The 14808-nt window shown below is 42.9% G+C and overlaps 1 protein-coding gene and 1 long non-coding RNA gene across 4 annotated transcripts in view; one reads left to right on the top strand and one right to left on the bottom strand.

The window, feature by feature from the left end:
• Positions 1-14808, top strand: part of LOC138975977 (uncharacterized) — a 290855-nt gene that overhangs the window by 122078 nt on the left and 153969 nt on the right. The gene's annotated exons all lie outside the window — the stretch shown is intronic.
• The window catches only part of LOC138975973 (mediator of RNA polymerase II transcription subunit 15-like), a 32909-nt gene continuing 25008 nt past the window's right edge, over positions 6908-14808 (bottom strand). For all 3 annotated transcript variants that reach the window (XM_070348751.1, XM_070348752.1, XM_070348753.1), the window contains 6 exons: positions 14493-14562; positions 13345-13517; positions 12262-12440; positions 9093-9194; positions 8256-8350; positions 6908-7902 (listed from right to left, as the gene is read on the bottom strand). In XM_070348751.1, the coding sequence (XP_070204852.1) occupies positions 7834-7902; positions 8256-8350; positions 9093-9194; positions 12262-12440; positions 13345-13517; positions 14493-14562 (688 nt within the window). In that variant the 3' untranslated portion in view covers positions 6908-7833. The remainder of the gene's footprint in view (positions 7903-8255; positions 8351-9092; positions 9195-12261; positions 12441-13344; positions 13518-14492; positions 14563-14808) is intronic.

Here is a 14808-nt window from a genome sequence, read left to right as displayed (position 1 = left end):
CCTACCATATTTTTTGTAGCCATGTTACCAGAAGCATACAACTTTTTTTTTGCCTAAACACACACACACACACACACATACACACACACAGAGTTTTGTATCTGGAGTTAGAGCTAACCGACACAGACACAGACACAGACACACACACACACACACCACCACCACCACGACCACCGCCACCGTGACCACCACCACCGTGACCACCACCAATAACAACAAAAAGCTTGATGGTCCACTGAAACCTGGGGCAGGTTTCATAGACTGGAGGTGGTCAACACTGTGTGTGTGTGTGTGTGTGTGTGTGTGTGTTTGCGTTCATGTGTGTGTGTTTGCGTTCATGTGTGTGTGTATGTATGTGTGTTGGTGTGTGTGTTTGCGTGTGTGTGTGTGTGTGTTTGCGTGTGTGTGTGTGTGTGTATGTGTGTGTGTGTGTGTGTGTGTGTGAGTGTGGAGGGGTTGTCCGGGCCGAACGCGGTGTGCTGAGGGAGGGCGGCACTGTAATTATGGAAAGCCGTTTGGCTCATAACCATTACACGTGTAATAAAACATAAATACACGCGTAATAAATGATTAATACACGTGTATTTATTTCTTGTTGCACGTGTAATTATTAAATACACGTGTAATAAATATTTCATACTCGTGTAAAAAATGATTAAATACACGTGTAATTAACATTTCATGCGCGTGTAAGAAATGTTTAAATACACGTGTAATTATTTATTACACGTGTATTTAATCATTTCTTACACGTGTATGAATTATTTATTACACGTGTATGAATCAATCATTACGCGCGTATTAATTATTTAGTACGCGCGTATGAATCATTTCTTACGCGCGTATGAATTATTTATTACGCGCGTATAGATTATGAGCCAAACGGCTTTCCATACGGTTGTGCTGGCCCGTGAACCTGGCCCCTCAACTTTGATTGTGTGGGCCTGGTAGTACACAAAATTCGCTAGAAACTTAGAAGTTGGCCAAAAACGGATGGGACTGAAAGGGTTAACACTCGCCGCCGTCCTTCGGTTTGACTTTGTCCTTTCTCCTTTACGGCCGCCTTTTCACCCAACTCACCCCCCCCCCCCCCCCCACCAGCCTCCCCCTCCCCCCATCCCTTTACAGGTTGGTCGGTCTAATGAGGTGTTCAGCGAGTGCTTTTTACGCGTGATTTTTGCCGCTATAACAACAATGAGCGCGTGCAGGGCAACAACCCGTGAAAACAGTCCGTCACGGCACGCTGCTTGCAGGAATGCTAGCTTTCCGCCAGCCTGCATCGATTAGGCCAAATATTAAAAACAGACGTTAAACACTAAAACAATAATAACAACACTGCCAACTGCCAGCGCCCCGGCCCCCCTCCCCCCTTTCTCAAAGCCTGTCCGTTTACAAAGTCACCTGAGAGAAGAAAGGGGAACAAAGACCAGGTATGACCTCCCCACAGCATTCAGCCATGGCATGCAGCTTTCACCATCACCAGCGGAAGATAATGACTTAAACCTACCATTACAGCACGGGTATGTAATGCCTGCTTCGCCCGCCCCTGTCTTTTTTTTACCTACAGTATAGTCTATATGTCTGCAGTCATAAACTCTGGTAAAGGAGGCCGAGAAACATTAAAATCGAGCCGCGGACGGCGATTGAGGACGCCTGACAGAACGATCGAAGCAGCAAGCACTAACATTGTCAGTGATTAGTGCCACCAAAATGAGTGCAAAGTAATGAGAAAAAGTCAGAGCCTGTTTCGCAAAAACGTCCTCATATTTGTAGCATTGAAGCTCCTCCGAAAACGGCGTATGGCTGCCTAAATGGCGGGGTAAAAAACGGTCATACACGTATAAAATTCCACTCGTGCAAAAAACACGAGTGTACGTGGGAGTTTCAGCCCACGAACGCAGAAGAAGAAGAAGAAGAAGAAGAAGAAGAAGTAGCATTGAAGCTATATAAAACAAATCAGCAACACAAAATCTTCAGTCCGATTATAGGTAGGGCCTACATGTCTAAAGATTATTATCGATCATTTGTGCGTGTGAAGAGAGCAAGGGGTATATGAAATACATTAGATACACATGTAGAAGATTTTTTTTTTTAATGAAACGAATAAAGAATAAATAAAATAAATAACGACAAAAAACTAAAAACAACGAAAGGAGACACAATAACATCCACAATATACAGACAAGAACATAACCCCCCCACCACCACCACCCCCTGCCATCGTAAGCTGTGACACGTCATTGTCAGCATTAATTGTCGTTATTTTACTCTCTCTCTCATACCTGTGGCAATAATGTACCCTGGCAAAGTCGCTATTACCTCTGCGCTACCGACAGAGGTGATGATATTCTGTCTCTGACGTCAAGTGGCATTTTGCTGCGTATGAGCCATTTTTGTGTGGAGCTGCCTGAACCATTGAATCACTATGATGTATATTTGCGTGTATGCAGTTGGGTTCTGTTGCTCTTGTAAGCAAACAAACACGCAAACAAGCAGGAGTCACAAGAATGCAGACTCAGAGAAAACGAGAAGGTGGGTGGGTGGGAGAAAAAAACTGCTGATGGTAAGGTTGGATGAGGGGTGCGTGGGTTGGGGGCGGGAGGGCCGGCGGGAGCGGATGGGAGGGAGAGAGAGAGAGAGAGAGAGAGAGAGAGAGAGAGAGGTCGATTATTTATTGCAACAAACACAATGTGTGTGTACAAGGGGGGATATACTAATAAATTCACATAAGACTAAAGTGGACGACAACTTAATTGACCGCCCGGAAGCAAAGCAATGTGTGTGCCTGTGTGTGTGTGTGTGAGTGTGTGTGTGTGAGAGAGAGAGACAGACAGAGAGAGAGACAGACAGAGAGAGAGACAGACAGACACAGACAGACAGACACAGACAGACAGACGGACAAACCGACAGACACTATAGTGGGGGAGGTGTGTCGGTAAACGAGGTTGCATAGGGTAACACAGGTCGTTGCACTAAACATATCCGAGTCGATCTTTTTTTTCTGGCAGAATCGCAGTTACCTACTGCTTTCTGAAGTGCGTTGCGGGGGGTTGCCTTTAGTGATACAGGGAAGGTCATTAGCGTCCATGAAGTTGCAAGATTTGATTCCGTAGCGTGCTTTGGAAAACAAAAACAAACCAGCATTAAATGACTCTATTTGCTGTTAAGTCGACAGCCTGGAAACCCCCAGAAATATTCACAAAGAAAACAAAATTAATTCAAAAATGTCAGACTAGGAAGACAGGACATGGAGGAAGCAAATAGAATAGTTTCATTGTGGGGTGGCAATGCTTATTCTGTATATATGCACTCATCATTATTTTGTGCCCCTTTTCGCCCAGTCCCCCTCCACAGACACACACGCACGCACGCACACACACACACACACACACACTTACACACGAAGTTTCAAATAAATAGGGCACCGATGCCGACAGACAAAAACATCGACACAGACAGTCTATGACACAGACAAACAGATGTTCAGCGTTTAACTTCAAGCCCGCTTCCTTTCCCACACAACATACCGAACCTTATTCAAGTATAAGTGAATTAACTCTCATTTACCACCCCCACCCCTCCCCAAGACTTCATCAAAAAGGCCTCGTCCGCCTCCCACTCTAACATCAAAGTTCCCGGGTATACACCTGCACCCTCAGTGATTACATAACACCCTCAGCTCTCCCACACCTTGTCGACACAGCTCTTAAGGCCTGAGGCCTAAGGCGGCACACATCAAAGGGAAGCGCACCTGCCTTATCTCTCAGGTGAGGCACCAAACAAGTCCTAAATGTGCCAGAAGGCGAGCAGACTGTTGGTTCGGGGAGGGGTAAGCGGCTTGAAAAGAGGAGAAACAGTGTCTTACATTGTTTCCTGTAGATCGTAAACGTACGCTCGAGCTGGTTGTAAACTTGCTGAAAAATGACCCCTGCCTCCCGCTGAGAAATGGTGAATGCTTGATGAGTGAGAAGAAAACAGTAAGGTCTGCATTACTACCCCTTAGTTGCACATAGACAGACACAGAGAAACCCAAATACACACACACACATACACAGAGAAACGCACACACACACACACAAGCAGAGGAAAATATTCCACTATTTCAAACTTCACATCCCTCAAAGACACACTCAGCTTCACGTAAACCATCAGTTTCTGGTCACAGACACTGTCAGGCTTTGACACACAGTACAAACTCCCTTTGTTTAAACACTCACCGCTTGAGAACATCCTAGGTGCCTTCTGTAAAGAGCAAGCATTTTTCAATGAATTTAATTTTGCGTGGTCAGCCGGTTTTACAATGAGACAAATCGGACGCCTCGTTTTGGCGCTAGACCTAACTTTTAAAATCTAAATAATAAATTGACAGCTTGTTACACAAACATTCTTAAATCATAAGAGAATTTTTTTTCAAGACAAGATCAGGACAATTTGAAGTTTTGAAAGTTTGAAAAAAGGGAGCCCGGAAACAGGTCACGCAAGGTTGTGTTTGCCAAGCAGACGAATTTTCTGCATAGCGCTTGCTTCTTTGAAGCCAACCGCCGCCGATAAGTTTGTGTGACTTGCAGCTTTTGTTGCGTTTTAGATTCAGAGGTACACAATAACGTGCTATTGCAGATACAGCGAGTCGCATTGAAATCACAAACTGACAACTAAATTGTGAAAAAAAGGAAAGTGGATCACACGGGTCCAGGATGGCTCAGGGGTTAGATAAACCACGAAATCTGGTGTGTGGTTTACGTGAGCTAAATAGCCATTCAAAGGAACTGTGTCATTTAATGCTGTTAAATGCTATTGCAAGTGTGTGCCATAAGGTTAGAACTGCTTTTTTCATGAGAAGATTTAAATCGTTCTGTAAACCATTTGGGGCAGACTGGGGCTTTAAACACGCACACACAAGCAGAGGAAGAGATTCCACTATTCCAAACTTCACATCCCTTCTTAACCCTTAGGCTGGTTGACGCGACATATGTCACGCTACTTTACCTATACTGTCACCTGGTTGTCACGACATATGTTGCGCTACTGGCTCAGTCTGTTTGGTCGGTTCCGATTACCTCCCATGGATGCGAAAACCTATATGACCGTTTTTTTCACTCTGTTAATTCACCAGTGGCTATGTAACATGTGTTACAGAATTGCACCAGTGTAAGGGTTAACACACTTACACACACACAGGATTGAAATAAAGAACTTTTGGTATAGTTTATATACAGACAGAGAACAACCCCAAAATCGTTCTTGGATTTTATTCATTTACAATGGCATGGGAAACATTCAAAATCATGTCATTCATGCTCTGCTCTTTCATATTTACTCCTGAATTCCATCTCTCACGACCATTATTAACAGCTATTGTGTTTTCAGCGTAGCAATAGGGCCCGATATTTAGACGAGACAAGTATAATGCCGACGAGTCGAAGACGAGTCACATTATACTTGTTCGAGTCTAAATATCGGACCCTATTGCTACGATGAAAACACAATAGCGTTTATATAGCTATTCTGACATTAAATTCTGTGTTAAAATCATGTTTTTGTCAGCAACAAGTACCAGAATGGTCCATGTCGTTGATTGCAGACGACGGTTCCCTTTCCGCATGAAGCCACGGAAATAACCGAACATTGAAAAACCCACGGACATGTATTACGGAGAAAACTCGAGATAACCGGATGTTTAGCATTACGTCAATATGCTAGGAATCATATGACGTCATGACGTATCATGCTTGCCTACGTATATTGTATGTTCGAAAGTCTGACTTCTGTTGGGAATTCGCGTGGTGAAGACTGCGGTAAATCTGTAGATGATAAGAGAACAAGGATTGTCTCAGAAGAAACGACTAAATGTTTCAGACCGGTAACTTCATTTCAACATTGCACTATACAATGGACGTTCTATGTGACAGGAGAGTTTGCTGATTTTGTGTTAAACATTGGAGAGATCGTCTGCTAGAATCAAAGATAGGTCGCTTCAGATTGCAGCTTCTGGAAATTTGCAAGGTTTGTTGCCTGTTAAAGAACTGGATTTTACACGTAATGTATGTCATGTACAGTAAGCAACAACAAAAACACACACAAAGCAAATGGCCTCGTCTGTCGACTAGTCACAGAAACAAACCTGGCGAGGTATGCGTGTACTTTATACACGTGGAAGAAACCGGAACCATGCGTCTTTGTTATTGACAATATGCTTTTGGATATTGAGAAAAATGGCCGACTTCCGTAGCATTATGCTTTGATGATCGGAAGAGATTATCCAATCACAGCCCCCGAATTCCCCCACGTGTTCATCAGAATAGCTATATACAACCATCACATCCTCTGCAATAAATATTGTTGTCAGAGACAGCAAGCCTGAGAGTGTCATTCACAATAAACACAAGATGTAACTTTTAATTACTTTGCAGTATTAAATAACTTTTCAAGAATGGGTATAGTCCCGAATTAACCCTGTGAAAGTGACAACATGTACTGAAAAAAGAGCGACTGTTTGAGATTCACTAAGCAAAATCTTATATTATTAATGTTTTAATGTGACTTTTGTGTGTGTGTGTGTGTGTGTGTGTGTGTGTGTGTGTGTGTGTGTGTGTGTGTGTGTGTGTGGTGTGTGTGTGTGTGTGTGTGTGTGTGTGTGTGTGTGTGTGTGTGTGTGTGTGTGTGTGTGTGTGTGTGTGTGTGTGTGTGTGTGTGTGTGTGTGTGTGTGTGTGTGTGTGTGTGTGTGTGTGTGTGTGTGTGTGTGTGTGTGTGTGTGTGTGTGTGTGTGTGTGTGTGTGTGTGTGTGTGTGTGTGTGTGTGTGTGTGTGTGTGTGTGTGTGTGTGTGTGTGTGTGTGTGTGTGTGTGTGTGTGTGTGTGTGTGTGTGTGTGTGTGTGTGTGTGTGTGTGTGTGTGTGTGTGTGTGTGTGTGTGTGTGTGTGTGTGTGTGTGTGTGTGTGTGTGTGTGTGTGTGTGTGTGTGTGTGTGTGTGTGTGTGTGTGTGTGTGTCCGACTGTGTGTTTGTATTTTTGGTGGCACGACTTGCAAATCATGCCTACACTGCATTTTAAACCCCTCAGAAATATTCACTCACACATTTCATCGTTTTAACATTTCTATATCTGGTTATTGCGCGGACATGCCTACCTGATCCAAAATCAAATGCTGCGTAGCATGACTTGCTAATCGTGCCTACACATACACTTTAAACCCCTCAGAAATATTCCTTCAAACATTTCATCATTTTAATATTTCAAAGCAAAGCCTTCCTTTAAAGTACAAACACTGATTAAAAGACTACATTACTGACTTTAGCAAATGTTTTTGATACCAAACAATCAGTATTCACAAGCACCAACATAATTCATGCAAAAACTAACATATTTAGATCAATGCAACCAAGAATGACTATGATCACGTCACTGCTTGTGGTCCCATACAAAACACAAGAGACCTCAGCATCTTACAGTCAACACTGTAGCTGTTGGAACAATGTCTGTACCCGCTAGTGCTATCTCAGTACAGTGGAACCCCTTGTTAAGACCCCCCGATTTAAGACTCCTTCCATATTCTCAGACCGTCGCGATATAACCTTGAATGGTTGAAAACGACGTTAAACACCAAATAAAGATAGAAAGAAAGAAAGAATATTCTCAGACTTTCTGTTCATTACCTCTGTAAATTTGTCTCAGTTTTAAGACTCCCTCCCTTTTAAGACTTGATTTTCTGATTTGTGGAGGTCTTAAAATGGGGGTTTCACTGTAGTCAAAACATACTACGCATGTTGGCCACAAATCTGCGTCTGAGGCAAAATACTTTATAATAACATTTTCAGCTTCATGCAGTGGCGCAGTGGTCAGAACATCACTTGCATGGTGGTGTCTGCCGACAGTGACGGAGCACACGCTTTGCGAACACTCATCTCCTGAAAATCACAAAAAGTGAATTAAACAATGCAGTGCAATTTAAATTTGGTCTCATATCAAAATTCACAATGAAATGGACAAAATACTGTATAACTATGATCAAAAGTACAATACTGACGAGATATGAAACTAAACGTACAGCCAACAGCCTTTCTCCCTCCCCTTTCTCCCTGCGCCCTCCGTCCCCCAAGGCTTCAAATCACCCAAAAAAATGTTTTGCACAGGGTTAGATGTTGTTTCAATAGCAAATAAGTTATTGTGTAGCAACTTGTTCAAAGCATCGGATCAAAACCATCAATCTTGAAAGTTTGCCAAAGGAACTTTACTGAGTAACAAGAAGTCATAACCTTACCCAAGCATTCAGCAGTGCCGTGAGGGAGTAATCTGACATCCGACGCATCATCTCTGACAGAATGTTACCCACACTTTTGAAGAAACGGCTGGCATCTGCAATGTGCCAGAAGCAGTTGAGTTCAGTTTTATCCTACAGCCTTTACGCTTCAAAAAAAGGAGAGAGAGAGAGGGGGGAGAGAGAGAGGGGAAGAGAGAGAGAGAGAGCGAGCGAGAGAGAGAGAGAGCGAGCGAGAGAAAGAGAGAGAGGGGGGTGAGAGAGAGAGAGAGAGTCCCTCCCACAAAGCAAGGCGCCGAGAGCAGTGGCCAGATGGAATGGACCTTTGGACCAAACTCTGGGGAACGGCAGATGAACTTCGCCGCACGGCCAGCTTTGCGGCATCCCTCGGAGAGAGACTTTGATCGAGAGAGACTTTGATCGTGCAGACAGTTGAACACAGAAGAAGAAAGAAGAAGGAGAAAGAAGGAGAAAGAAGGAGAAAGAAGAAGAAGAAGAAGAAGAAGAAGAGAGAAAGAGAGAGAGAGAAAGAGAGAGAGAGAGAGAGAGAGGAATCCTCACAACTACATGTAGTTGTTAAATCATAACTGAAACCCTTCTCTGTATGAGAATGGTCATAATGAAATGTGAATGAAAATCAACCAGTGTCGGCTGACTGCGCTCGTTTGGGTTCAAACATCCTTTCATTAAGCGGAAGAATCAAGCTGCTCATGTGTGGATTAAAAAAAATCCATACATGGATTTAAAAAAAGAAAAAAGTGTACACACACGCATACACACACACACACACACACACACAGACACAGACACACTAACACACAGAAAATAATGGCAACTTACCATAACCAGGGCAAGTTTTTGGCTCACATAAGGGACTGTCTTTAGGGTACTCCGGTGGAATGGTCACCAACACTGGTGGAACACTGGGCAGGTTGAGATCATCTGCAGACAGATAACGGTATAATTACACACAGAGTTACAACCATTTCACATCTGCAAATAGATAACTGTATAATTACACACAGAGTTACAACCATTTCACATCTGCAAATAGATAACGGTAAAATTACACATAGAGTTACAACCATTTCACATCTGCAAATTTACACACAGAGTTACAACCATTTTACATCTGCAAATAAATAACTGTATAATTACACACAGAGTTACAACCATTTCACATTTGCAAATAGATAACGGTATAATTACACATAGAGTTACAACCATTTCACATCTGCAAATAGATAACTGTATAATTACACAAAGAGTTACAACCATTTCAGTGTAAGTGTGAGAATACCCTAAAGTTGCTCTTCTTGCAACAGCTTGGATTTCTGTTGATCTCTCAGCTGAAGGGAAGCAACCTACATTAGAAATAAGACTCCACACTACTCTCCCCTTGTGCCACAGTTTTATGTCAATGGGAAACTGGCAGAGGGGTTCTAAACAAAACAAAACAACAAAAGTAAACCCAAATACAATGGGAGGGGAGGGTGGGTGAACAAAAAAAGAGATTTCAATGCTACATACCCAAACTTCTAACCTGATTGCGTTAGCAATTTTCTCCCCCCTTTCCTAACCTAGGTGGTGGGTTCAAGTGCTAGTCTTTCGGATGAGACAAAAAACCGAGGTCCCTTCGTGTACACTACATTGGGGTGTGCACGTTAAAGATCCAACGATTGACAAAAGGGTCTTTCCTGGCAAAATTGTATAGGCATTGAGATAAAAAAAAATGTCCACCAAAATACCCGTGTGACTTAGAATACTAGGCCGTGAAAAGTAGGATATGCGCCGAAATGGCTGCGATCTGCTGGTCGATGTGAATGCGTGATGTATTGTGTAAAAAATTCCATCTCACACGGCATAAATAGCTCCCTGCGCCTTGAGTCCGAGTCTGGAGATACGCGCGCAATATAAGACTTCATATAACATAACAATGCACCCACCAAGATGTTCACTTCAAAATCGCCCACCTGGTTTGTTCCCCTAGCAGTGGAGACATTGCGAGACTTTCTCACCGGTTAACAAACCACATTGTGCCATCACTTCTTCAACCTTCACCAGACTGCGCCTTTGACTACACATGGAAGACGGCATGGGTCCTTTGCCGATGGTGTGGGTCAACTTGGACCCATGACTCTCAAAGAAACAAAACCCACATCTTTTGGACCCACATCTTTTTTTTACAGTGACAAGTACCGGAAATGACCTGTCGCCTTTGTTTTTGTGTGTGTGGTTGTTTTTTTTACCTAGTTTAATACAATTTTAGAAAAAAAAAGTAGTTTGGGCGCCTGAAGCATTTTTAAAATTTCCCTGAAAAATTCCCAATAGTTTGAGATATCGGCATTTAAAGACCCTTCTGACTCCATATCATGGGTGGGAGCCCCAAATGTTGCCAGGACTGAACATTTTGGAAGGCCGGGGTTCAGAGGCTGCTAAGGATCTGGCGGGGTGCAGGGGCAGTGCCCTTGCTGGGGCGTAGCGCCCCCCAGCCGAAAATGAATTTTACCATCTCTCCTGACTTTAAATCTTAGAACAAACAAGCTTTTTGGAGATGCATAATATATACATCTTGAAAACTTGGGGGGGGGGGGGGGGGGGGGGAGGGGGATGAATGCACAAAATCAAAAACCGCTATACTTGAAGGTGTTTGGTTGCATCACTCTTGCTAGTGGGTCTACAAAAACAAGTGGTAAACAAATTTCAAGAAGGGTTTTAGAAGCGGCCTAAACAAAAACTTAAAATTGGAGATGCACATAATTAAAAAATCTTGTAAACTTGAAGGTATTTGATTTCATCACCTAGTTTTGTCTTTGTTTAAAACAAATGTTTACTGCATTAAAGGAAAATCGCCATGCAAACAAAGCAAACACAGAAAATAAGTCACCTCCCTTGTACTACACTTTTTTACTTGTAGCTTATGATTTTATCCTTGTAGGTGGTATAATCTCAAATAATTGTTGAACCATAGCTTGAACCAAATAAGAAACAAGTTTCAAGTCAGTTTGTTTCAATTAAACACTTTCAAAAGGGCTAACTGCTCAGGTTAGAAAAGAAGAAGGTTTAGACAAAAACAGAAACCGCCAGAGTTATAACCCCTGCTAAACACAGTCTTCTGATGCTGCTTTTCAATTCATCATTTCAGGAGTTATATTCTAAAATTATTGTTGAATCATAGCTTGAATGAATTAAAAGAGAAATATGTTTAAATTAAGTATGTTTCACTTGCAAACTTTGTAAAGGACTCAATGTATCAGAAGGTAAATACCACTGGTTCACAGATCAGGAATGCAATTTTTTTTCTACCACACCACTGAAGGTCTCTGAATCCCTGCAACAGGGGTATATAAAGATGTGGGTGAGCAGAATTTTCAGGGCGGGGACGTAGCTCAGTTGGTAGCGCGCTGGCTTTGTAGCCAGTTGGTCGTTATCAGCGTGGGTTCGATCCCCACGTTCGGCGAGAGATTTATTTCTCGGAGTCAACTTTGTGCAGACTCTCTTCGGTGTCCGAACACCCCCGTGTGCACACATGCGCACGAAAAAGATCCCACGTTCACAGCGAAAGTCTCAGGGCTTGGAAAACACGAAGACACGCATGCATCATCTCTCGTCTCTGATTATCATGATCGTATTTCGATACTTTGACGAGACAAACCCAATGCTGGTGTGTCGAAGAAGACAATCACAGCGAGCTTGTTCGAATCAAAGTATCACACCATATCTTCAAAGTATTACCAATACCTGTCCCAATATAGACCAGTTGGTCTAAGAGGACGTTAAACCCTAATAATCAGTCAGAATTTTCAAATAGATAGCAACTAAGATGCCACATTCGCCAGGATGACATGACATTGCTGCTCCCTACATGTCAGTGAAAGGTAGTTGACCTGTTCACAGAACAAAAACAAAAAAAGCCAAAATTCTTCCTGGGAATCGAGGGAAAAAATCCCACCCCTGCCATATGGACCCACAACGTCCGGTGAAGGTGAAAACATCAGCACCGACTCACCCAGCTTGCAGACCAGGTGGATGGTTTTGTTGGCGGGGTGGTGCAGGGGGTCCAGCGACACGCGGAATCGAACCCCCAGGTTGGCGATCTCTCTCTGCAACACGCTAGACAGCCCCTCCTTCTTCGCCTGGTCCTCCTCCACCTCCTCATGCTTCCGCTTTCTGGGCGGGCTGGGACACCTGGAGGAATTAAATGCATACAGGTAAACAAACAATTGTTGTTGTTGCTTTTTAAATGTTTGTTGTTGTTGCCTTTTCAGCAATTTATGTTGTTGCCTTTTCAGCAATTTTTGTTGATGTTGCTTTATCAGCAATTTTTGTTGATGTTGCTTTTTCAGCAATTTTTGTTGATGTTGCTTTTTCAGCATTTTTTGTTGTTGCTTTTTCAGCATTTTTTGTTGTTGTTGTTGCTTTTTCAGCATTTTTTGTTGTTGTTGTTGCCATGCACATCATTGTGAGGCTTTTAATCCATCCACTTGCATACCTCAATCCATCAGTGTCCATTCATACTTAATTATTCACAGCATACATGTTCATTTACTTCAGTCCACTCCATCAATCTTACTTGAGGTTCAGGTATTGTTTTAAAAAAATGTTTCAGTCAAAGTGGTATTCCTCTCGTACACGACCCAATTTCTGTTACATTTTCAAAGTGGTAAAAAAATCAGTGAGTCTGTCCGAAAAAAAATCTGTTTCTTTCTTTACCAGCCACACTGTGTCTACCGCTATATTGATGGGTGTGAGCACTAAACATCATATTCTTGAAAGAGGCAAAAATGCTGTCAAATGTTGATTATTGAGTCCAAGTTTGGGATCAAACCCAACACAGCTCAACCAACATACAGCTGTACCTGTGATGTGTGGCCCCTCCGATGAGAGGACACCTCCCTTAAAAGGACACTTTCTGGCATCCCTTTGTCTATTATCTCCACCAAAATATACCTGTCATGACAGCCATCTACATTATAGGGACACTTTTCGCTGGTCCAAGGGTGTCCTTTCATCGCAGGTACCACTGTAAAGGATGCTCCGGCAAGTTCTCCATAAGCTGTTGACTTCTCACTTGGTTCACAAAACCACCCACCTGATTCGTTCCCCCAGCAGCGCCGACATGGCGGGACCGAAGGTTCTCTGCAGAGTGTGGTTGAGGGTAGGGGAGGAGATGTTGGCGGCGATGGCGTCGTACACGGGTTGGCCCAGCAGGTTGCTGCCACTGTCGCGCGGTACTGCTGCCGGTGGTAAGCCACTTGAATGAGACTGTATTTAAAAGTAGGTGGAGAGGCAATAGAGATTTAGATAACAATGACCAAATTCAGGATAAGAAAGAGCTCGTAAGATGCCAAAAGCTTGCAAATCAGAACGATGAAATAAAAAGCGGTCCAAATGATAAGAAATAACTTGAAACAAATTAAATAAACAAAAAACAAAAAACAAACAAACACAGACACACATAGAATGGAACACTCTTACAAGGAACCAACTCACTGAGACGGACAGACAAGACAGCCACACACACACATGACAGTCTACCAAAAAAACACATGTCACATACTCAAAGACCAAAAAGCACTGTACTCACGTTGAAAGTACGAACACGAAACAAATACAAGCGACGTTTTGACCACTACGGTCTTCATCAGGCATAAGAATTACACAAGAAGAAGATAGACGACAGAACAGAAAGAAAGAAGAATCCCTGACAGAACGACACAGCACAACCCACAGATGACACGGACAGAGGAGCAAGGGAGCTACTCCAGAGGAAAAAAGTACACGGGAAGGAATCGTGAACAAAGTGAACATAAGTGCAAACAATAAAAACAGTATATATTAATGATAGAGGACAGACAAGGCAAGAAAACGAGATTTGAAAGGTTGTCCATAAAGAGGCACACAAGCTATCCACTCACAGATCAAATAACCAAAGGGAAGTCAGCGCTCTAAATGCATACGACATGCGTAATGGAGTAAGCGAGAGTTATACACGGAACCAATCTCCTGGCACCTGAGAGAATAACAAGCATTGGAATGAACAATCGACTTTCATCCTCATTTTTTAAGATAATTGTTGGAGGATGAAAGTTGCTTGTTCATTCCAATGCTTGTTATTCTCTCAGGTGCCAGGAGATTGGTTCCGTATAACTCTCGCTTACTCCATTACGCATGTCGTATGCATTTAGAGCGCTGACTTCCCTTTGGTTATTTGATCTCTAAATAAGATTATCCACTCACAGGTCGAATAACGTAGAGATGCCAGTTATTCAGAGCTTGTTCACAGCGAAGCAATGTCTGCATGGACACCCTGCAAGTACAACCACCATGTATAAAGGTAAAGCCACTAAAGCAATGTCATATTGTCCTGTGAGGTGACCCTCATGGAAATTCCAGTTGCATCCTCCTGGGGGAAGGCTTGCTGTCATATTGTGCGATGCTACACACTTGGTTTTTTTTCTTCTGCATATGTGCAAGGGTGGGACTGAAAAATGTCATGAAGAATTGTAAGGGGGGTCTAGGGGGCCCCCAGACGCTGAAGGATTTCTATAATTAA

Source organism: Littorina saxatilis, linkage group LG9 (genome assembly GCF_037325665.1).
Source record: "Littorina saxatilis isolate snail1 linkage group LG9, US_GU_Lsax_2.0, whole genome shotgun sequence".
Lineage (NCBI taxonomy): Eukaryota > Metazoa > Mollusca > Gastropoda > Littorinimorpha > Littorinidae > Littorina > Littorina saxatilis.
This window is presented reverse-complemented; position numbering and strand designations above follow the sequence as displayed.